Source organism: Netta rufina (genome assembly GCF_964035555.1).
Source record: "Netta rufina genome assembly, chromosome: 1".
In the NCBI taxonomy this organism is placed as follows: Eukaryota; Metazoa; Chordata; class Aves; order Anseriformes; family Anatidae; genus Netta; species Netta rufina.
This window is the reverse complement of record NC_140123.1, coordinates 168,106,579-168,130,011: the sequence shown is the minus strand read 5'-3', so window position 1 is coordinate 168,130,011 and position 23,433 is coordinate 168,106,579. Positions and strand designations below refer to the sequence as shown.

Below are 23,433 nucleotides of genomic sequence, written 5' to 3'. Positions count from 1 at the left end.
CCACCTATGAACTGGAGATCCTGAAGTGCTCTTACGTTTTCTGCCTCTCTTTCTTTACTTTGTAATGTTAATTTTCAGCCAAGGCTAAAACAGAAAGCTGACTGCTGTGCCTTCTTAAGACTTCAGATGTAGTTTCTCTCTCTCTCTCTCTCTCTCTCTTTTTTTTTTTATTTTTTTTATTTTTTTATTTACCTTGAAGGCATCTAAAAAACAGTGATTCCATAGTAAAGATGAAGGATAACTTGCTGACACCCATCCTAGTTCAGATTGGTGAAAGCAAGAGCAGCAGTTACAAGTGTTCAAGAAACTTGTTGCAAACTGTAAGAATTGGAAATAGAAAATAAACTGTAGATAGCTGAAATAGAGTAAAAAGAAAATAGCTGACATAGAAAATATGATTGGTAAATTCTCACTAGTCTGGTGTAGATTTTGCAGGCCTGCAGGACCTCTATTCAGAAGGGAACTACCTGAAACAATGCCAGTCCCCCTGTTTTGTACTTGATGTTTTAAAGAAATATTTAAGTCAATGTCTGATGCTTAAAAAAAAAGTATTAAAAGAGAGCAGGCATGTATAACTGTAGTTAGTTACAAATCAGTTTTAGACAAATGACAAAGTTTTAGACAAAATTCTTAGGTGGTATTTATTAAACTAGAAAAAAAATAGTAATCGCGATGTTTCATAGAAAAAAATGGTCAAACAGACTTGATTTCAAACTGATGAGATTAAACATGTGGTTGGTAAAGATAAATTGTGTAGAGTCACAGACTTTAAAAATCTATTCTATTACAGAATAATATTCTAGTTAAAAAAGTTGTGCTATACAGTATCACTAGAGAACACATTGACAGGATTATCTATCAGATTATACTGATCCCCTAGGTAGTAATCAAAGGAGTAATCATCACAAATTTTGAGTTTTATTTTACTTAATTTGCTTTTGGATTCTCAGTGGAGCTTGTTGGCAAAATGGTGGTGTTTTGTCTTTAAAATGAATCAGAGCAAGTTTTCACCTGTTACTTCTAATGGGAAACAAGGAGTTGTGGAGCCAGCTTTATTATTAGATGAGATTCTTGAGATACTCTGGTTTACTCAGTACTTACTTGGCTTCTGATGATGGCCCATCTGTGTAAATAATGTCATCAACATTTTGTGTTTGTACATCCTTGAAGGCTTCCTCATACAGGCAGTTAATGAAAAAGTATGTGGTGCTTTCCTCCTTGTCAGTGCTGTCAGAACATAAAATTTGGGATTTTGGTGGCCAGGTTAAATAAAACTGTGGTTGTAAATGGAGTCTCAGTAACATTTTGTCTAAGTGACTGAGACATTTTATTATTGAAGGAAAATGATAGGATGACATCCACCTGAAGAACATGATTAGATATGGTCATTTACTCCTGAATTTTGTTCATTGTGTTATGTTCCTTAAATTTGCAAGACAATTTATGTCTAAGACTAATATTTCAACAAAGCTCATCTTGCCATCTGACCATTTTGGTATTATCCAGCCCTAGAACAGCTGTGTTTGTCGGAATAGAAAATGATTATGATTTCCCAGTGAAAACCTCTCCTTGAGTTTAATGTTGCTTTTTCAGTGATGTTTTGGCATCGGATAAATGGCCTTACAATCTATAAAAACAACATAAGATACTCTTCTGCATCTTTGATGATTTAGCATAGTAAGCTACGAGTTTATAGGTATATTTGCTGTTTTTTTTAAAATATTAGTTCAACCAGACTGTAAGTAAAGCTTTAAGAATAGAGTAAGATTAATTTGTTTATTAAAATATGTCCTGCTTTTATTGCTGAATATCAACATGTTAACTTGTGGGTGTGCATTGCTTGATAAACAAATATCAATTGGAAATTATGCATTATTTTAAAAAGCAAAGAAGACAAATATAAGGAATTTTTTTTTTTTTTTAGTCTGTACCATAAAAATAATGCAGGGATAGCACCTTTTAATTAAAGAAGTCTTTTTCTAAGAATTTATTACTCAATTCAGGGAAATCAGTCAGAGTCAAATTCAGCCAATTACATAGTTACTTGTTTAATTTTGTGTGTGAGCTGTGGCATTTAAGTCAGATTGCTTATGTGTCTGTGACACACTTAAGTGTGTCACTAAATGATGGCCTGGACTAAGAATTTCAGCATGAGGCTTATATTGCAACACTGTGTACTAGTATGCATAGTCTGCATATATCGATCTTTTTCCTTACTTCTCTTAGCTTTTACATGTGTTTTCCGAAGGGAAAACCTCTAGGAATTCATTTGAACTTTTTACATTTTTGCCACAGGGAAGAAATTGTAGGCATGTGTTTACTCATTTAAGCAAATACATTCTTTTATCCTAATTGAATACAGAAGCATTCGCATTCATGAAATTCATACATATTAAGCTTCATTTTTCTTGTAGTATTTTGAGGTGCTGTTGCAGAATACAGAAAAACAGCCACACTGGTGCATTATAGTGCTCAATTTTGTGAAAATGAAATAGGGGCTTGGTGCTGGTGACTGATGATATTGTCTAATTAATTCTCTGAGAATAATGTCTCAGTGAGTACTTCTGTAGTTTTGAGAGTTTAGGTACTTTGGGTAGAAACATCTGAAGATGGAAGATCTTTAGCAGAGGTATTTCAGGAGTCCTCCACTTTCCACAGTACATAGCTGCAAGCATGAGCAGGGCACTCATACCAAGACTGTCAGACTGAGGCTGTAGACCATGAAATATGGTTCAGATTACTAAAGTAGGAAGGTAAATACATTTCATTTTGAAATTTATATATTTTCAGAAAAATTAAAGGGATGTTAGTTATTTGCTTAAGGTCATAACAGTTGCTCAACAGACATTACACCAGACTTCCCTCATCTCTCAGTCCTCTTCTTTAAGGTGCTGAGGGTGGCGATTCAGTTAATTCAGTGCACTGCTTGTACTGTAATGCAACAACTCAGCTGAAAAGATTTTAAAAAAGCCGTTTACACACATGCGCACTGTTCTGTATGGAACAAATTCTGTAGATGTGACTTAATCAAAAATATTTTTTGTGTCAGATTTTCTGCAAGATTTGACATATTTCGTTTCCTAATTTTATGGAAGAGTTCTTTTTTAAATATCACATTTTTGCTACATGTCTGATGTGCATTGTTCTTTCACTTTAATTCATGCTGTGTTTTTCCCAATAAGCTAAATTTCATAGGGCATCCAGCTGTGGTTGCTTAGTACCAACAAAGAATGATTGTTTTGGAAAACGTGACTTGGATATTGCTTGTTGGCTAGTGTTCAGATTACAAAAATAATGTGCAAATGTGCATTCTTTATATGAGTGCTTTGTAACATGCTCTTCTAATATTTGAAATGAACTTTGTGTCACAGAATTATCTAATATTTTGAGAAATTAAGACTAGTGTATGAGTTCAGGAACTTTGAGCTGAAATGAAATTATACTCATTTACTTAAGAACCTGTTTGACTGTAGATACCCTTAGGCTTCTATTTGACAGAGCACCATAAAGATATGTTCAACTTTTTTTTTTTTTTTTTTTTTAATGCTGCTTTTATTAATTTTGGAGTTCTAAAAAATCTCTTTCTTCAGCATGTTTCATGAAGAGATACATTTCAATCATTATTCCAAATGTATTAATGTATTAGTCAGAATTTGGAAGCGTTGTTTTGATCACACAGTTGGTGTGATGTTAACTGATTTTTTAAGGTGTTTCATGCCTGACTTGAATGCACAGTAGGCATGGCTCAGGGTTACTGGGTGAAGGGCCACATGATGGCCAACTTGTATGATTTTATCAGATTTTTAAGGGGATAGCAGGGAAGCATAATTAATTATTTGTATTGGACTTTCTTGCTGAATTTGTATTGGACTCTTCTTGCTGAAGAATGGGCTGAGTCCATTCTGCACAGTTTATTCTTTGTAACAGGTTGCAGAAACGATCAATTTGAGGTAGGTAGACACTAACCAAAATAGCTGAGTGGGTTGTTAGGAAGTCTGTAGATCTGGGTGTCACCCACCAGCATGTTCTGTAAGTAAGCAGGTGTGGAGTGTAGAACTCCGGGCAATAGGGTGTAGGCTGTCCTTGCAGACAGCCCGTGTGCCAGAGAATTGCTGGTGGCAATGTAGAGAGAGAATGGTCTCTAGAAGATGTCCTCGTAACTACAGACTGATGAGTCCAGCTTCCTATTCTAGCAAGGTGGGGACTGTATTTTATGTAAAGGGTAAGTACCTGAGCACATGGATAAATGTGTCAGTCCTGCCAAACATAACTTCTGCAAAGGGAGATTCTGTCTCACTGTCGAGCTGGAGTTTGTGCAGGAAGTCAGGAGACACAGGATTTTCAAAAAGTCTTTCACAAGACACCTTGCCAAAAGCTTTTGACTCTCCTATGAAGAATTGCAGAGCAACTAGTGCTGCCACAGACTGTGGGAAAGGTCTTTTCATAGATTGTAAATGGAATGAGCAAATGATCCCAAATAAGTACAGCTTGTGGCCTTCTTGTATCCCACCTGTCTGCTTGTCCACAGAACATTTTCTTCTAAATAATTCAAAAGGGCTTTCCACTCCATTCCTTCAAATCCTTGTTCTCAAAATTTTTTCAGTTATGTTCAGTTGTACCATAGCACAGAGTAAATAGTTTAAGGAAGGGAATGTTTATATATTGACTTATATAGGGAAAAAAAATACTGGTATATATTAGTATTCATCGAACTTCATATATTGATACTAACTTAAATCAAGAGCTCATTGGGAAAGAACAGTACATTTCTGAGTACCTGTATATGGTCTGATTTGTTAAAATCAATTAAGATGAAAGTGATTATAATAAATTCCTATTGTTATTAATAGCTCTACCAATAATACGAGTAAAATCAAGTTTAATTGAAGTAGAGGATGGAGTAGCTCATGTTTCCCTTAGCTAGAGGGAAAGTGACCCTAATCTTGAATTGCAGGGATACAAGCATAAGGGAAACTAGCTTTAAGCCTCCTACAATTTCATGAAAATTATACTTTTATGTGAAAGACAAGTGGTACTATTACATATTAATCAAGACTGATTTTGAACTCACTACTGCACAATAGAAGACTGTTACTAAGTCTCTTGTGTCTCAATGTTCTTTTAGAAATGAGAGAAGTGACTGCAAAAGGGGGAAGTAGAGGATTTGTAGGAAATTGATTTTTTTTTTCCCCAGAAATTCAGTTATGTAATTTTGGTTGGTAGTCCAATGCTCCTCTCCTTGGTACTTCACTCCACACTTACACCTTGTGTACCTTGGTGGTGGTTTCCATAACCTTTCGGATTTTAGATTTTATGTCACGAAAGAGATTGTTCTGAACTAAATTGAAGCAATCAACTTTTATTCCTAGACAAGGATGGCAAGGTGGACATTCAGTGAAGAAGGCATATATAGAGATCTATGTAATTGTTATTACTGATTGGTGTTACTTGAAATAAATTGATAAGCAAGCCTTCAAGATGCTGTCTCAGATGTTGTAAACTCAGGAAAGTGTTTCTGCATTGTTTATACTTTTACATTTTCCAGGGTTGCTCCATGACTTTCAGGATAAAATATCTTTAAAGAGATTTATGTTATTGAACTTGGGATGTTTGCTGCATAGACTCCTGCAGTTAACTAGTCCTCTAACCTCCCTGTATCATCACTGAAGATAAACAGGAAATTTTAGGGTGAAATTTATCCGTGCTATTTTAGATGCATGTTTTCAGATGAAATGAATTAGGATGAGCTGAAGTGCTCACTTCTCTCTCCATTGCCTTTAAAGGGAGTCTAAGCAGCTGGCTCAGATGCATAAAACTTGAGTAAGCATCAGAAAGTTACCATGTAGGCATCTGCATTCTGTCACATGAATCGCAGTCCTACCCTTAGAACAAAAACAACAAAACATACAAAAGCAGAAAGAAAAAAATGATGTTCTAGGGGGAAAAAAAAAAAAAAAAAGAGACAAGATTTGGTGGGAAGGAAGATAGGAGGATGGAAGAGCTCTGCTTTCTCTAAGTCAGCCTTTTATGGTCTCTTTATCTTCCTCCACTCCAGTTCATTTACAGAATGATAGATTATTTCACCCTTATGAGAATCAGTTGTAGTTCAAAATTTCTGTTCTGTTGGTGACAATTTTCACTCATGAGCACTTTTTAGAATACTGACATAATTTTTGGTCCTTAAAAGAATAATGCTGAATGAGTTTGCTACTCAACTGTATCTCTTCACACATGGTCCCTTGTCCTTGCCTTCTACCTTCTGCATAATCTTGTATTCTGGTTTTCTGATTTACACATTGTCTGATTGTCTGCAATGGATTCACTAGTTCATAATTTTAAGCATTTTCTCTGCTGTCTGTTTGGTACAGAATATCCACCTTCAGCTAGCAAGCACACTGACCTCTCTTCAGGGTCCTCTCTTGAATACCTGCCTTAGAAGGTTTTCTTATATGAAAGTTAAAAATGAGATATGATTTATTATATGCCTATATTTGCCTATATGCCTTATATGCCATATATACATATATGAAAGGGTGGTGTCACACCAGTTGTGTATCTTAATATTTCAGAAATTTTATACCTACCAGTATAGAACTCTCGTAGCAGAGTGGGGTATCAATCTCTGTATGGCCTTTTAGGACAAGGCAGTTGAATTCATCTCACCTCACTTTAGATATCTGTAGTGCAGATAGATGCATATGAACTACTCACCCACTGCTCATTTTGGAGTCAAATATGAGAGGTGGTGCTTTTAAGGTACAAGTCATCTGATCAGTCTGGAGATAAAGTGCATCCAGAAGTGACAGATTCTGTCCATTGAATGTAAAGAAAGACTAGACCACTAAACTAATTGTAAACAGAGGTGTTGCTGATATCTGCATTTAGTCAGATGCATCCCATACTATGTGGCTGTATAACAGTACTCTGTAGTATGGTAATAGTGATATTTTTTGTGGGTTAAAACTTATGGCACACTTTTTTTTTTTTTTTTTCCCTGCTGAATAAAATTCCATTTGGTACTTTCTTTTGTATAAAAAATGATTACGGAATGCAAATTGCAAGTGAAACAATTAGTTTAAGAATTCAGATATAGTAAAATTGGATCATTTAAAAAGAGAATTAAATTAACTTACAGTAATTGTGACCTGTAGTGATGCCATAGTCACACTCCTGCATTTTGTGATCAAAATCACAAAATGCAGGAGTGAGTCTTTAAAAATTAGCTTAATTTAATATGAGATCAAGGTTGAAATCATATTATTATGTTGACATGAGAGAATTAGATGGGATGACTTAACTGTGAGTCTATATTTTCTAGATTTCAAAGACAAGTTCATCTCACATATAAAGAAATTTTGCTCCTCATTTTATTATGGATGGTCTTTACCATGGTGTGGGTGTGCAAACATTTCTCTTCAGGGAAGGAAATAGCATAAATTTACAGCATTTCAGCCACTATTGGCTAATTGGCAATGTGCTTGCTTTTTCCCAGGAGCACTTTGTATACAAGGTCTGCACATGCAGTTATTTCCATGGAGCAGCTGATGTTCTACCTCCCTTTCCAGTAGCAGTAGTGTCACATTGCAGAGGCTGAGGAAGCTTCTACTGTGTCCCAGGTTGCATGATGAACATGCTGGGTGATCTTCAGTAAATGATTTCACTATGGTGTGCCTCAGTTTCCCATTTTGTAAGGGGAAGGGTATTTATACCAATGCCTCACAAAGCACTTTGAGATCTGCTACGGAAAAGTGCTTCACAAGAACTAGTCATTGATTGAATATCTAGTATATTTCTGTGAGTAAACTTTTATTTAAATGGGGTACATACCTTTTCCCTGTTAAGATGGGCCAGATTTGGTATGGCCAGGAATGCAGATGCGTTTTGTGAATAGGAAGGAATTGCTTTCCATTAGACCTCTTAAACCAATGCTTTTTGCCTCTTGACAGGGTACTGAGTCATCCACTGCCTGGAGGAAAGCACTTAAATCATCAATAAATGGCTGTTGTGCCCTGTAAGAGAGCCAGGTTCACTTCTCAAGACTCCATACATCATTCCTTGGTTGGACAAATGTTGGCGGAGCAGAAGTGGCTCTGAGAATGAAATGGGAAGCAGATCAGTTGCATGTCAGGGTGTTCAGGGAATGATACTGCCAGGTTCCAAAGAGCATCCTCTGCAGCAGGACAGATTTGTTGTGATTTAGGATTTATAGGTTTAGGTCTCGGTCAGAGAAGCTTTCAGAGGGTTGGAAGCACAGGTTCTCTGGGATCTATAGTTCACTCCTTGCTATGTGAATATACAATGAAAATGCTAGCATTTGGGGCCATTTAGACAATCCCAAAGCTATTTATTCCATTGCTTTTGCAGCTGAACATACTGTTTCCTTGCTACATCCCTCTAGTTAGGATCATTCTTCAAGTCTATCTTTTAGTAAGTCCCCCCCTTCCTTATGCCAGTTACTCAGACTTTTTAATCCCACCTCTGCAAAGACGTTTCTCTTCATCTCCAGAGTATCAGTGTTACCTGTCCTTTCCTTTCCTTCCTAGAGCTGGGATTGTATTGATTGCTTCAGTTCTTCTTAGGAACGTGTCCCTATTCTGTTTTGCCTGCCTTTGAAGTGCAAAAATGTTGAAATAAGTGGTTTTCTCACATTTTTTTTTCCTCCAATCTCTTTTCCCTCCACACCAAGGGCTGAATTTGCTCCTCTGTTTCTTCTCCCTTCTCCTCAAGACATTTTTTTTACCCCTTGAGGTTGTGTAATTTTCTGTTTTCCCTCTCTTTCATTTCCTGTACTATTCTTTGGCAAATAAGTCATCCAGATAGGCAAACTGTGTGGGGAAGATAGCAGAATTGGGTCAGGCACATTGTTGTTCTGGATGTTGTAAATGGACTTCTGGATTTCCTGAAGGTAATTAGAAAGTAATTCTAAAGTATCTGTGAAAACAAATGGATCCAGAGAGAGTAGTTCTGCCTTTGTGCCTTGGATCTCCTGTTCAGACTTTATTTGCTTTTTTATTTTGTTTGCTGTGTAAAGGCCAGCCATAGTTCCATCCATGATGTGGCTAAATGAGAGCTGTGAGAGCAATTTTATAATTATTTTATGTCTGTCTGACAGTTCTTGGTCTCTGGATAGAAAAAGACTCTGTGGGCAAGATCATATGAAGGCATTTGTTTACTTTTCACAGAAATCAGTAGAGCTAAGGTGCCTATAGGAATATGTGTCTTTGTTCCTATGTGAAATTCAGACTCTGAGAAATGAAGAAGGGGACCCCAGAATACTGAGAAATGAGCAGGAAAAAGGATGTGTGATGAGTGGAAGAATGTCTTTGTTGTTAAGAATTTGGACTGATCTCTTTTCTATTTTTATGTTGTTTTGGTTCTGTTAAGGATGTTTTGGGTTGCCCTTTCCAAGTTAGTTAACAAATAAATAGGATTTATCTTTTTATTGGATTTTTTTTTTTTGGTCTACTGTTTATCTGCTTAAACAGATTTGTCTGCTATTTATCTGCTTAAACATCTCTGAGAACTTTACTCACTCTGTTCCTCTGGTAAAATGAGGGTAATAATGCTTCCTGGCCTATAGTCTTGTCTGTTCTGATAATAATCTGTGTGGATAGGGATTATTTTTTATAGTGCCGTGTGTTCCTGATATGATTGGTCTCCTGGTAAGATTAAGTACCACCGTAAAAACCCAGCATAGTACTAATAATGCAAACACTTTTTTTTTTTGTCTGTTTTGTTTTGTTTATCTGCTGTCCATTTCTTATAAGCAATTACAAACATCTCCTGAATTTATTTTTTTTCTTCAGTTACTTTATTAACTATATATTACTTGTTGCTGCCTATGTGAAAAACTTGCTTTCTTATGATTTACTAACAAGTTATTAATCTTTTTGATGTATATTGTTGTTTAAAATGTTGATTACTACAGATGCTTCCTTCATTACTTCAAAAATAGGCACTGCACAAAAAATCAGTAGAATGTGTTAAACAGTCTAAAAACTGAACAACTGTTGAATTCCAAAACTAATTTGAACTTTAGTTTAACAGGAAAAGCCATAAACTCTGGTTTTGAAAGCTGAAACTAGTGAAACTCAAATTAGAAAGAAGGGTTCACATTTTAAATGCTAGAGCTAGAGTAAATACTAGTTTTGACAAGCTATGTAACACTGTGAAACATTTTCCTTTTCTTGAATCTTTCTAAAATAGATGTTATGTGAAGAGAAGCAATAGGGTTTTTACCTAAATTACTGTTTTACTTCTGTTAATGCAGGAGTAATATTGCTTTATTATAACAACCCTTTTGGCTTTAGTACCTGGGAATTTCTAAATCTGTGATTTATTTTTTTTTTTAATTTATTTTTTCTAACTGAGCATTAACCTAATTCCTGAATCTACATATGTAGCTGAGGTTGAGTTCTAACATCATATTGGCCTTTGATTCACCATTTTGAAATACAAACCATCCTCCTTCTCATACAGTGATCAGCATTAAGTATAACAAGTTTAGTTATGGGATTGGGATGCTGATTTTCCTGAAATTGGACTGCAAAATGGAATATTATAGCCAAATCATCAAATCAGATTTGCAAAGGTATTTCTGCTTGAAACACAGCACTTGTGCAAGGGGAAAATGCAAAGCAGTTGTGGTTGTACTGAGAAGGACTGGGAAAACACAAGGGATGTCTTAAAGAAAGGCATTCTGGCAAGTGTATGTCTGGTTCTTAGTATAAGTACTGACAATTGGAATCACCTGTGAAACAAAAGAATTTTTTTAGATCTTACTCCTTTGTCTGAAGGGGCAAGGGATAAGAACTGGTATAAGTACAGGAAATATATTATACAAATACTTAACCTCTTTGCATGATCTTGTGAGAAATAAGCTGTCTATTAATAAAGTCAAGTATGAATATTGACATTTTAAAAAATTCTTATGAAAATGATCCACTTCTAGATCACTAGGTCTTGAAGGCTTTTATAAAGGAATTATTATCACTAAATCCTTATTTCCAGTATAATTAAAATAAATATATGATGAATAATCATTTTGGTAGAATTTATCATGGACATTGTTTTTTGCCCTCACTAAATACTGCAGTACTACTGAGTACACAGAACGGTTGGGGCAACTAATTCACTTTTCCTTGTAAATGTTTGCATCTTCTTTCTCTTTTTTTCAATCCAGCACAATTAGAAATTATAGCAATCACAAGTTTCTAAGATGATATTGTTGAATGGAATTGCATACTTCGAATTGTTGTGATTGTATAATATTGATATGCAAAACCAGTAACTTCTTTTTTTCCTGTATCATTTCCCACAGGGTGCAGCTTTAATTCGAATGTTGGCTAATTTTATGGGTCACTCTGTGTTTCAAATGGGTTTACAAGTAAGTAAAGAAATTTCTTTGTGCAAGTGTGTATTTCTAGCAGCTTCTTTTGCACTCTCTCTTTTTTTTTCTTTTTTTTTTCTTTTTTTTCTTTTTTTTTTTTTTCTTTTTTTTTTTTTTCTTTTAAAGCTCTATTTGCATCTGTTTGTGGAAATGGTTCTTTACTTCAGGACTGTCTGAGGCACCAACGTGTCGCTGAAGCTGAATTTGGTAGAAAACAGTGAGCAGTATAGCACACAAGGCGGTGTCCCTGTAAATGAAAGTGTTACATCTACTTCTTGCTGTATCTAGCAATTGCACTTTAGCTGATGCACAGTTTTGTGTCCTATTTGTGCATATTGTCAAGTATAGGTCATTTTATCCATGAGACAACCGAGTGAAGGGCTATCTGAGGAAGGAGCTACTTCTCTTCAATTACATGTGCATACTGGTAAGAAAGCAATAACAAATGACGTCAAAGCAGATAGAAAATATACAGCACTAAAAACTAGTAATGCTTTTCAGGTAAATACTTTTGCATTCTCCTACTCCATATAAAAATCTTTGAGCTCTATTTTTTCCTTTCATGAACATTTAGTGCTCTTTGCCTTAATGATGTTTTCAAGACTCATTTTACCTTTTAAAAGAAATCTGAAGAATCGTTTCTGTATGAAGAAATTCTACCTGCTGATGAACCAAGGATGAACTCTTTTTAGCAATAATACAGTGCAAATGAATGTTTCGTAAACTATTTAAAAACAAACAGGCCACAGCATAAAAAACAATGCGACTCCCTCTATTCCATTGAATTCTGCTTGAGTAAATCATGTTACAGGCAGCTGTGATTGATGAATTATGTATGATGCAGCCTGCTACTTAGAAGTGTCCTTTAAAGTAAATTGATGTTCACCTGAAATACAATTATGCTAAGATGGAAAGAACAATCAATCTTATCTGCTCTTAGTAAGCTTTTCATTTTGAAATTTAAATAAACTACGTCTGGAATCAGGTCATTTTTTTTTTTAACACAATAATTCTACCTCTAACCAAAATGAATTGGAAGACAAAATATAAAACAAAAGTTACATGAATGTATTGGCTATGTCATAGAGAGGTGTGTTCCATTTGGTAGGCAATGAAAGGAAACATGCTGGCTTTTTGGAGGTTTTATAGGGCATTCACATTTTGTGGATAGCTTATTTATTGGGCCCATTTGGCTCATTTCCTTAGTTATAACATCAGTTCAGATAAGTTACTTAATCTCACCCAGATAAGAAATCTTGAACTCAAAAGTTTCCTCCATAAAATCTTGTTTATGTTAAGGGTGAAATCCTCGTCTCATTTAAATCAATAAGACTTCTATCCAGCACACTTCATATTCCAACCAAAAACTGTTGCTTGCACAGATACATTTGTAAAGAAATTCAGCTTTCCCACAAAGGCATTTCACTCAGAATTTCAGAAAGGGATGGTTTTAATACATATGTCTCAAATCTGCTTTTTCTGTTTTCTTCTACATTTGCCTGAGAAATAACAATGTGAAAGTTGTCCTGAAATAAATTTAGGAAAAATAAAAAAGTTTAGATCAAACTAAACAATCATAATAACCTTAAGGTTGTAATGGGGCTTTGTTTGTTAGCTTGAGTGTTTTCCTATTGTTGCTGCTTTTCACTGGTTCTGCTCTAATAGAAATTCTTCTGTTATCAACTTCAGTGAAAAATCTATCTGTGAAAATCTAAGTAGTTAAAATCGTGGCATTAGTTGGAAGATGCTATTCTACTTTTTATTAAAAAAAAATAAAATTGAAGTTCAGATAGAGATTTTCCATGCATATATCTCTGAGTTGGACAAAATGAAAGATAATGTTAATAAGTTTGTTCATAAACTACAAGTTACACAATTGGAAATGCCTCTAATTCATTAATTCTTTGTGGTTTATAGATAAAACAAAATAGTGTCCTTGTACTGTAGAGTTGGAATGCTAGCTTTGGTAAAGATAAGGGGAACTGGATGACTTATTTACTGTTTCTACTGTGCATTTGTTTAGGCTTTTTAGCTCTTTAACCCCAGTACTATTACTTGGGGTTTAGCATTATGTTCTCTTGAATCCAGTTTTATTATGGAATTCCAGTGTTCAACTAAATGGCAGAACTCAAGAAGCAAAAGCAAGGCTTTATTACTACTATTTTAAAATCTTTTCAAGTAACAAACACTCTAAAAGTGGACTTGATAGTTCATTTCTCTTGGGTCATTCTAATGGTTTACTGAGTAACTGAGTTCTGAAGGACCTCTGTTTTATCTTGTTTGCTTTATTTGTCATTAGCTTCCAGTACATTAGAACATATCAGTGTTAATAATAATTATCATTATTTCAATTCTTTTCAGTGTGTTAGTCAAAAAGACTTAGTGTTTCAAAGATGTTAAGAGAGTATTCCTGTAGTCTTAATACACCACCATAAACCAAAATGAGTAACCTTTTATTTGCATTTACGTTGAGTGTTTGTGGTTTCATTGAAGTCAAAGTATGATTCATCATCTAATTAAGAGCTGCAGAGTTAGAGTTTTATATAAGAGAAGCTACAAAAAATGTGCTAACAAGCCTTTGAACTAAGGAGAGGAAAGGATAAAGTTTATAGCAAGAAGCTAATGGGCTATCTACCTTTTTTGTTCCTTGCCACTTACATTGTCTTGGTCTAATTACATGCTATCACCTAGCAGGTGGACTTTCTGGAGAACAAGTCAAGATAGCCTGTGGGAGAAAAATCCCTTACATGTCAAAGAAAACAATCAATTGTGTTAAAAAGGAAAAGGAAAAAGTCGATGAAGGGAAGCAGGGCTCTTTGACGGATATTTTTGACAATGATTATGAGCTGAAGCAAATGTATAAAGGAGCCCACGATGCCCGCAATTCAGCAAATGGTATTATTGAAGAGTCTGTGAGGAAGTAAAAATGTAGCAGTAACACTCAGTTTTATAGAATACATGGGTTTGGAGAGATTCATATCTATTGAAATAACAGGCCTGCTCCTGTCCCTGTATATTTATACAGTGAATATATAGTGTGGAATTTCCCTTGTAAAAGTGCAGCCACACTTAGTGAAGGTATGATTTTCTGGAAGCCCTCCAAAGACAGAGGGTATCTTGAATCATGTGACATTTTCAAACACAAGGTTTAGAAACAAAGACAGAACTTTCTCAGTTTTCACGTAGCAGGCCATAGACAAAAACAAAAGAGAAAGCGTTTATATTGACTGTAATGAGTAATTGAATAACGTCAATAATAGCCATAGCTGGTAACAGCTGGACACAAAAAAGTCACAACTGTTGTGTTTGTAGAAAAAAACAAATGAACCTTTCCTTCTTATACTAGGAGATTTCTTTCTTTTTGAAAGTCCTGACATCTTTCGTGATATACCAAGTTTGCTGTGCTCCACAGAAACTGAAGGGGTGCATGTAACTGAATACTATTGTCAGGACTCTTCTTACAGTGTTGTTGCTTTTCAGTCAAAAGGCCATTAATCAGCTAGGATATCACTTGGAATATGAAGAGGCTTGGTCAGCAGAAGACACCAAAATTGACCTCATTGTTCAGTCATCACTCAGGGCAGCTATTTGCAAACTAATTTTAGATTTGTATGAAATTTTCATCTGTAGGCCGTTGTTCATATTCTACGTGCCTGAAATGAATTGTTGCTTTCTTGACTGGTGCCACTGGACGCATTTCTAGGAAAGTTTTACTGCCTTAATGTAATGCACCTCTTCAAGTTATCAGTGTTCTCTCCCCGCCCCCCACCCCTCCCTTCTCCTCCATTTAAATATAGAGAAAGAGCACAGTGATGTGAAGGTCTGATACTTAGATGTGTATAAAGCAGCACCCTCAACTCTGTAATGAGACCTTTCTGCACTGGTTAATTTACATTTTTCTTATATTTCATTTGATTATTTTGGAGCCTCATCTCTATTACTGTACGTTTGTCAACACCGCATTTCATTTGCCATGTGGCAGCTCATTGATCACATAGATCTGTATCCTTTTGAACTTCACTTGCTGCTATGTATGTGTTCATCACTCACCCTGATTTAGTGCATCATCAGCACTTTGAATTAGTTACTGCAGGAATCCCTGCTTCTGTGATAAATTAACTGCTTTTGTACTTTAGGCTTCACTTTGTACCTTTGGAAGAAAAAATTCCATACAGTTTTTTGGATATATACTGTCTTTTTTTTTGGTGCTGTTGAGTGGCCACTCTATTGAAACAAATTGGTCAACCTTTCAGAAGAGCTATCTGGGGAAATCTGACATGAAGGCTGTTAAATACATCAAGGCTTAAATTTCACTTTTTACTATCATAAAGCCAGCTAGTTAGACCGAGTTTCTTTCTTCCACACTGCTTAGTATTTCCTGCTTTTTAGACACCTCTATGCATACTTGTGTTCTGTTTGAATTGTTGCAGCCATCAATGTGGAACCCTATCAAAAACTTTCTAGACATAGGAGCTCTGATGGGCTGTTTTCCATTCTGAATGCTGCTTCTATCCAAGGGTCTACTATTTTTATGTAGTATATTAAACAGGTTTCAATATACACATTTTATCTTACCTTTTTATTGTGTCTTTATTCCCAGTTTACTACAGTGAGCTGTATGGTGTTTAAAATTAGACATAATTAAGTCTTATTAGTGGAGTTTTCTGAAAAAAGGGGGGGAGAGGGGCACTTTAGGATTAAGTTTAGTGAAGCAATCAGCTGAATCAGCTGTGGTGCTCTCCCTAGAACAATAGCTCATATGGAACCATCTGGGGTTTTCCTCAGCTCAGTGGGAGGATATAACTTGCTACAAGGCAGGAGCATCTTTACCGATCGTGAAATTCTGATGTTGCAGTTCTGCTGGCTGGTGCATTTAGTGGATGTTGAGTGAGGTAATTTTCAGCTAATTCAGCATCCATTTGCTCTGGTTTAGAAAAGCACAGAGTATATGACTTTGACAAACATCATGGGTGTACTAGCTATGACCTGTACTTAAGTTAATTGCCCTTTATTTTTCAAACTCTTTCATTTTTACTGACAGTTGTCAACAGGACAGCTGGAGCATGTTAAAAACAAAACATAGGAAGTCACAGAAAATCTCAAAGGAGCTGACATCACTGTTTTCTACACTGCATGTCATATGAGATTGATAACATCTTTTGCCTTTTCTGGCCCCTCAGCATTTCTTGTGCTTCTACTTTATATCACTCTGGATTTTAGGTTTACTTTTATTAAATGAATTCATTGCTATGGACATTCTCTGTAGCTTTTGCCACCATGACTTAAATGGTCAGTAAAAGTTTACTTAAGAATCTTCTGTGAGATGCAGTGTCACAATGTTTTTTTTTTTTTTTTTTTTTTTTTCTTCTTTCTTTTGAAAGTGTTAAGGTGTGCAGTATAGTAAGGGCCAGACCCATATATCACTACAGAAAATGGAAGTCTTTCCTCTAGCTCCAAGATGATTTGGAGTTTACCATGTGTACAGCAAAAATGTTTCTGTTTAGAGAAAAAAATGTGATTGAAGATGCATAGTTAAATGTATAGGTACTGAGAAATGCTGAGTTTAAACTTAGTTATTCCTCCTTCCTGACAATTATAACATTATAACAGCAACTACTCATGATTTTTTTTTTTTTTTTGGTCCAGTATAATCTAGGTGCTATGCAGAGAAAAACATCTTGTCATGTTACATAATTATAATATTCCAATTTGATTGTATTAACTTATTTCCCTGCTCTCTACACTGCTTTTTGTCCCCTGTGCATCTGGGTCAGACATATTTCTTCCCAGGCTGTTGGAGTGCCTTCTGTCCACAAGACTGCTGAAAGATGGAAAAGACAGGTTCTTCACTTTCTGTTTACAGACTCTAATCTCATCCTAAGCTTAATCAACTGTGAGCTGTCAACATAGAGTGAGAATGAGACTATCTAGCTGCTAGATCATCTAAAGTTAATCAGTTAAGAAAAAACACATTCCTGAAACAAGATCACTTTCCTTCTTGGCTTTAGACCTCTGCTGCAATGCATGGTGACAGTAGAGCTTTTCATAGACAAGTGCCAAGGAAAAGTAAAAGAAAGTATTTTTTGATACTTTTGTTTTGGTGTTCACTGAAATCTTGGAGAATAGGACAAACATTTTCAAGATTAGATTTCAGCTCAAACAGTTACATTTTGGCCAAATTGGAAGTCACAAGAATGAAAGCTATAAAGAGTTGTAATGGCAGGTGCTGCTAAAGCTCAGTAGTAGGTGATGTTCCCAGTGCTGACTGTCAGAGCAAGGTTACAGTCAGTGTCATGTTCATTAAGAGGATGTCATGCTATTTTGCAGCTAGAATAAAATGTTGCTTTATTTCTCCATTGCTAGAACTTCTTCCCAAAAGAAAAAACAATTAATATAAACACAGCTTAAGTTGTTAAGTTTGTTTTCTCAGAACATGATCACCCTTTACAGAAATGTTACTGTCAACCATATTACATGTAATACATACATATTCATTTGGCATGCTTTCAGTGAGCTTTATTATCTTATTCTGTTGCATGTAAAATTCAGTTATGGTTATTTTCTCCATTTTTATTATAGTAATTATTAAAAGAAAGAATTGCATTTATGAATTCTCAGATAATATTGGCAGGCTGAGTGGCTATTTAAGAAAATGCTCTCTTTTGGAATAAAATTATACTGTTTTCCTGGTACAAGCTTACTAGCAACCTCATCTCTCTTGCTATAAACCAGCACAATGGAATTTACACAGTGCTGAAAGCACACTTTTATATGTGACTCCTTGTGCAATCAAAATTCCCATTAGCTCTTTAGAAATCAGTGGGAATATTTCCAGCACTAAGACTGCAGGATTGAACCCTGAGTTAATACTTACTACACATAAGAAATTAAATAAATCTACTTCTCTTTAGCTCAATGGAGGACATTCAGAAAAAAGCTGAAATGAATCCCTGTTGGATAAAACAGGCTATCATTGAAACGTTCTCTTTCTTTACATGCATTTAAAGTTCCGTTACTGAAGCTAGGCAGTCATATATCCATGCCACATCAAGAGAAATCAAGTGATGAGTTTTTTGTGAAATTTCTATGTGCCAACCTGTGAAAGCAGTAGGGGAAGGACATACCTCCAAACCATGCCAGCAGCACCTGCAGTATCTTCACTTAAGTTCCTATGCTACCCTATGCTCATGTACCACCCTCATGCGTAAGCTCCTTGTTGTCTTTTGAATTTTGCCTTGATCACTGTTGATAAAAGACAAAGACAGTCTTGCTGTAAGGATCTTGCTGTTTTCCTTCCCAGCTAAGCATATTAAGCAGTGTCCTCAACAGTGTCTTGAGCAGAAGGCTACAGCATCGTGAGTCCTCACATTGTCTTTCTGGCTGAGGACCCCTCAGGCTTGACCTGGGACAGATTTCCACCTACACACAGATGTGTTTTGACTATATTATTAAGATGAAATTTGATGGGGGTAAATTAAAGAAATGAGGCCATAGCCATAAAATAGGATAATAAGATATATAACTTTAGTTTACTTGCTATAGTGCACTCTACTTAAACAATGAGGAATATCAAGTGGATTGGATAATACTCCGGTTTTCAAAATTAAAAAAGCAAATAGAATTAGGTAGATATAGTAGCATGTATGCAGATGTAAATGATAATGATTTTTAAGGGGTCTACATTTTGCAAAGTTAAATGCAGCTTTAGTCACTGTACTGTATGATGGTCATTTGCACCATATTTGCTAGATTGATTTAAACAACATATAACTTATAGGCAAAGTCAAAACTGCGCTATTACTCATTTACCATCTGTTATTCAGTGTTACTGTACAAATGTTGCAGGTTGTTATGATCTAGACACAGTGACATGCAAATCATGTTTATAATAAGTTTTCTCAAGTGATTTATGGTGACCTCTTCACAGTAAGTAGTATTGATTTCTCTCTTATTCTGGGGTTTCTATAGAAAAGAATATTGTAGAATATATAGCACAGATTTTTTGCATTGTTAGCAGTCCCCGGGCATAGTTCAAGTTAATGCAGAGGAATGTGCAGCCAACCTGTCACAATTAGCAGGTGCCGTCCAAATGTCTCTGGAAAACGTTCCATCATTTTTTGTATTTATTGCAAGTATATTTATTGAGCAATATCTGGTTAGGTTCAAATGTATTATGCAACCAAACAAGGCAGAACTAAAACGAATGTACAAATTCAGTCAAATATATGCAGTTCAGTTTCAAAGAGTACTTTATTTCTGTAAGTTTTTTTCTTAGTTAAGTAGTTTAGTACCCCTACCAAATAATACATCAAATACATTTTTTCCTTAAAGCCAAGCTTAATATACTAGCAGGTGTCTCACTGCATAGCAGACACCATCAGACTCTGGTAGGCAATAACTCTTTGATCCTTTCAACAGTTACCTTTAGACTTCTAATGCAGATTGTTTTGCTACCACGCTGAAATTGCTGGTGCTGTATTTAAAAATGGAACCTCCTTCCTCTCTATGTTAATAGCTAATGGGTGAAGCTGAATTTAATAAGGCAAATGAACCTCCCAGTATAATAATTCTGATCTTTTAAAAGGGATTCCCAGCAAAGCAGGATGTATTTTAAAGTAATGTGTATGACTCTGGAAATTTCCTTGAGTATAAATTTTTGACCTCTTTTATTTAGATACCCCATTCACAGTGGATTCACTGAGCTGCAATGCAGAAGAAGTATTAATTACAAAATTGTGTGTCTTACACTGGTTGGAGTTTCTTTTCTCACATTGAAATGAAAATGACAGGGCCATATTGATTTTGTTTGGATTACTTCTGATTTACTGGTCTCTTTCCTTAACAATAAGAAGCAGATAGAAGAAAGCAAGCAGTCCCACTGATTTAATGATGACTCTTTCCTCCTTCTTTCTCTTAATTTCTCTCATGTCTCAGCCTGGACAGAGAGCTGTTTAGGACATGGACTGGGTTCTGTCTGTATCATCTAAATGAATGTTACAATTTCAACACTATGGGTGAAATACTCTCAACATTGCCTTAATACTTCTCCCACTGAAATCAATGCTAAAAATCTCATCGACCCATATAACACCACAAATGTCAGTTCTACTGATCTGATTATTGTTATAACAGATAGGAGTATTATGAATTACATTTTTTTTTTTTAAAAAAGGAAAAAGTAAAATACTATAATTATGCTGGCATATTCAGCATCATTGGCTCTAGAGAAAATTAAAATTTATTTCTGTATATGGTTCCAGTATCACTCTTCCTGATTAGTAGTTATAGCTTGCTGTTCGCATATAACGATTTAATTGCAGATATGACATGTTGACAGTGGATGTTTTCCAGTTGCTGATGGTTGTAAGCATTGTATTACTCTTGTGTGTGAAAAAAATCTAAATGTACCTTTTGAAAATAAAGGGCTGAAATTTCAGCTGCTGTATGTTCATATGATTCCACAGACTTCCATCTCTGTGATTTTATGCAATGACAGAGTTGCTATCCCAAAAAGAAAGCAAAATAAAAATACAGCTGAGATGAGTAGTTGCATGATGCATTTAAAGTACAATGAATACCTCTCAGGCTGTATTTAACTTTTATTTATTTATTTATTTATTTATTTTAATCTGGAAGTTAGCTAAGAAGTTGATGATACATTGGATATTTTAAACATGGTTCTTCTGAGTTAGATCAGTAAAATTATTGGGAACATGTAAATTGTTGCTTCCTGCTAAGAATTTCTACTTGCATAATGCACCCAGTAGCAAAAATACAGGCTGGATAAAATAGCAATTGAGAAAGTATGATTGTATAAGGAGCAGATAATTATTTTGTGTTATTATTTAAAAACAAAAGACAAAAATCAGTTGGAGATGGTTAAAAAAAAAAGTGAAAAGCAATTCTGTCTGCCAGGCCAGGACATCTTACAAGAACGCCACTTTTAGAAAGCAAAGAGACAGTTAGAATTACTAATCATTTTAACATATGTTAGTCAAGGAATCTCTGTTTGTAAGAGATTCAACAGGTAGCTCCGCTAGTATGTGCAGAATTATTAGAAATAAGAAGGGAAAAAAGTAGCAGCAATATGTTTTGATTGTTCAAAGTTTTGTAAAATGCTAATTCAGAGTTTTGTTTTTAATTTCATGTAAACAAGGTTTAATCTGCATTCATACAAGGACAAGTGAAAGTTCGTTCAAATTTGCCGAAGGTGTGAATTGTAATTGGATTAGTTAAACCTTATAGCTGCATGCAGACACTTTCAAAACTGAAGCAGCTACTTCATCATGATGTTTTTAGTGTGACTCAAAGCCACTGAATTTAGTCAATTTCAGTTCTGAACCTCTCTATTATAAGGTTTAATGTAGGTTAACTAATTCACTGTAAAAAATAGCTTATTGATTAGGAATGTTAAAACCAACCATTAGTATGAAAAGAGCATCTGAACATCTCCATTTTAAAAGGCATTTCAAAATAAACTTTTCCTTCGAATATTTGAGGTCTGTTTATGGAGACCTCTATTTGATTGATCATCTTTCTAACAGTCTTCTAAAATCACCAGCATACTTCTTTCTTTCTGATATTTTTCATAATACTCAGTGCATAGTTTCATTATGCTCTAAGTACTTAACTAAGTACAGAAATTCAAACAAAACAAAACAAACAAACAGCAAAAAAGACCCACAGTGGATTCGATAGCCAGAACCTTAGAGCCTGTTTTCCACCTGAAGAAAATGTTTTTATTGTTTGCTCTAAATCTTAGGTCAGATACAGAAGTCAGGTATAAAAATGTTCAACAAGAACATACTGTAGGCTGAAGGGAAGATAATACGGATCCAGGAGTAGGAATAAAAGACAAAAGAGAAAGGTAGAGGTAACACTGCTGTTTCGTGAGCCTTGAGAAATAATGACATTCAGACTGTTGCTACAAAATATGTTGCTACTTTTTACTCACTCATCTCATGTAGCAGAATTTCCCATTTATCTTTAGGAGAAAGAGTAAGTTATTCAATGCTAATCTGATTTAGATCTCAGCACCACTCATATAAGTCAGGGACAGTTGATTGGTTCAGTCAACCAATCAGCTTTACACTGATAAACTGAGAAAGGAATTTGGTCCTAGAAATGATGTTTCAGTTCCAAGTTACATATCTGAAGTCTCCCCTGAAAGAAAGATATATGTTTGAAGACTTATTCCCCCTGTACACTTTTGTAACTTCTTTGAATTTATCAGTAACTACCTTTTATTACTTGTGAGTATTATCATGTTTGGATGGTAGGGTAGTTCATTTTCTTGAAGCCAACAGGCTCAGTCCCTTGCAGTACAGGGAACTATGATTGCAAAAGGATAAAAGGCTTCTTCCCTTAGAGTAATCTTCTTTTTACTTAAAAGAAGTCTAACACAATAAAGGGACAGCAACCTTAATCAATACGTTACTGAAAACATCTTTCAAAATCCTTTAGCTTTTATTATTTTTTTTTCTAATTTCTAATACTGTTCAAACCATCTGCTTCACGTAATTCACGTAATAAATTCAAGTAATCAAATAATTTGAAATTATTTTGGGGGGAGGATTAAGATTACTATTTGACAGAACATTATATTACAGTCTAAATCTGTTAGGATTTTATTTTTGCTAGATCTTTGGTTGTGCAATAATTGGAATCTGTTTTCATGGAATGACAGATTTTGAATTTCTTCTTGGAATTTGATACTAAAAACTACTGGAATACGTGTCACAAAATCATATTGTCCAATTACATTTTTTTATTGATAGAGATGAAGGTATTCTGTGATTATTTTTGTGTGTGTGTGTGTGCGTTTGTTTAATTTTCATGTTGAGACACTATGCCAGGACCAGTGAACTTTCTACTTTCCTCATGAGAAAGAGAACATTTAAAGACAGCATTACAGTGAGAAAGAAAGGGGGAGCTGTGGAAGAGCCCTCTAGAATCTTGGGTAGTTTTTTTCTTTTGACACATATGCTAGGGTTATAGCTGAAAGTTGGGAAAGTGGCTGAGGCTTCTCTCCATGCTCCAGAATA

The 23,433-nt window shown here is 35.1% G+C and overlaps 1 protein-coding gene across 1 annotated transcript in view; it reads left to right on the top strand.

The window, feature by feature from the left end:
• Positions 1-23,433, top strand: part of TRHDE (thyrotropin releasing hormone degrading enzyme) — a gene marked incomplete at both ends in the record, with an annotated part of 198,963 nt that overhangs the window by 104,369 nt on the left and 71,161 nt on the right. Inside the window, one exon of the mRNA XM_084302453.1 lies at positions 11,321-11,386. Coding sequence (XP_084158579.1) covers positions 11,321-11,386 — 66 coding nt within the window. The remainder of the gene's footprint in view (positions 1-11,320; positions 11,387-23,433) is intronic.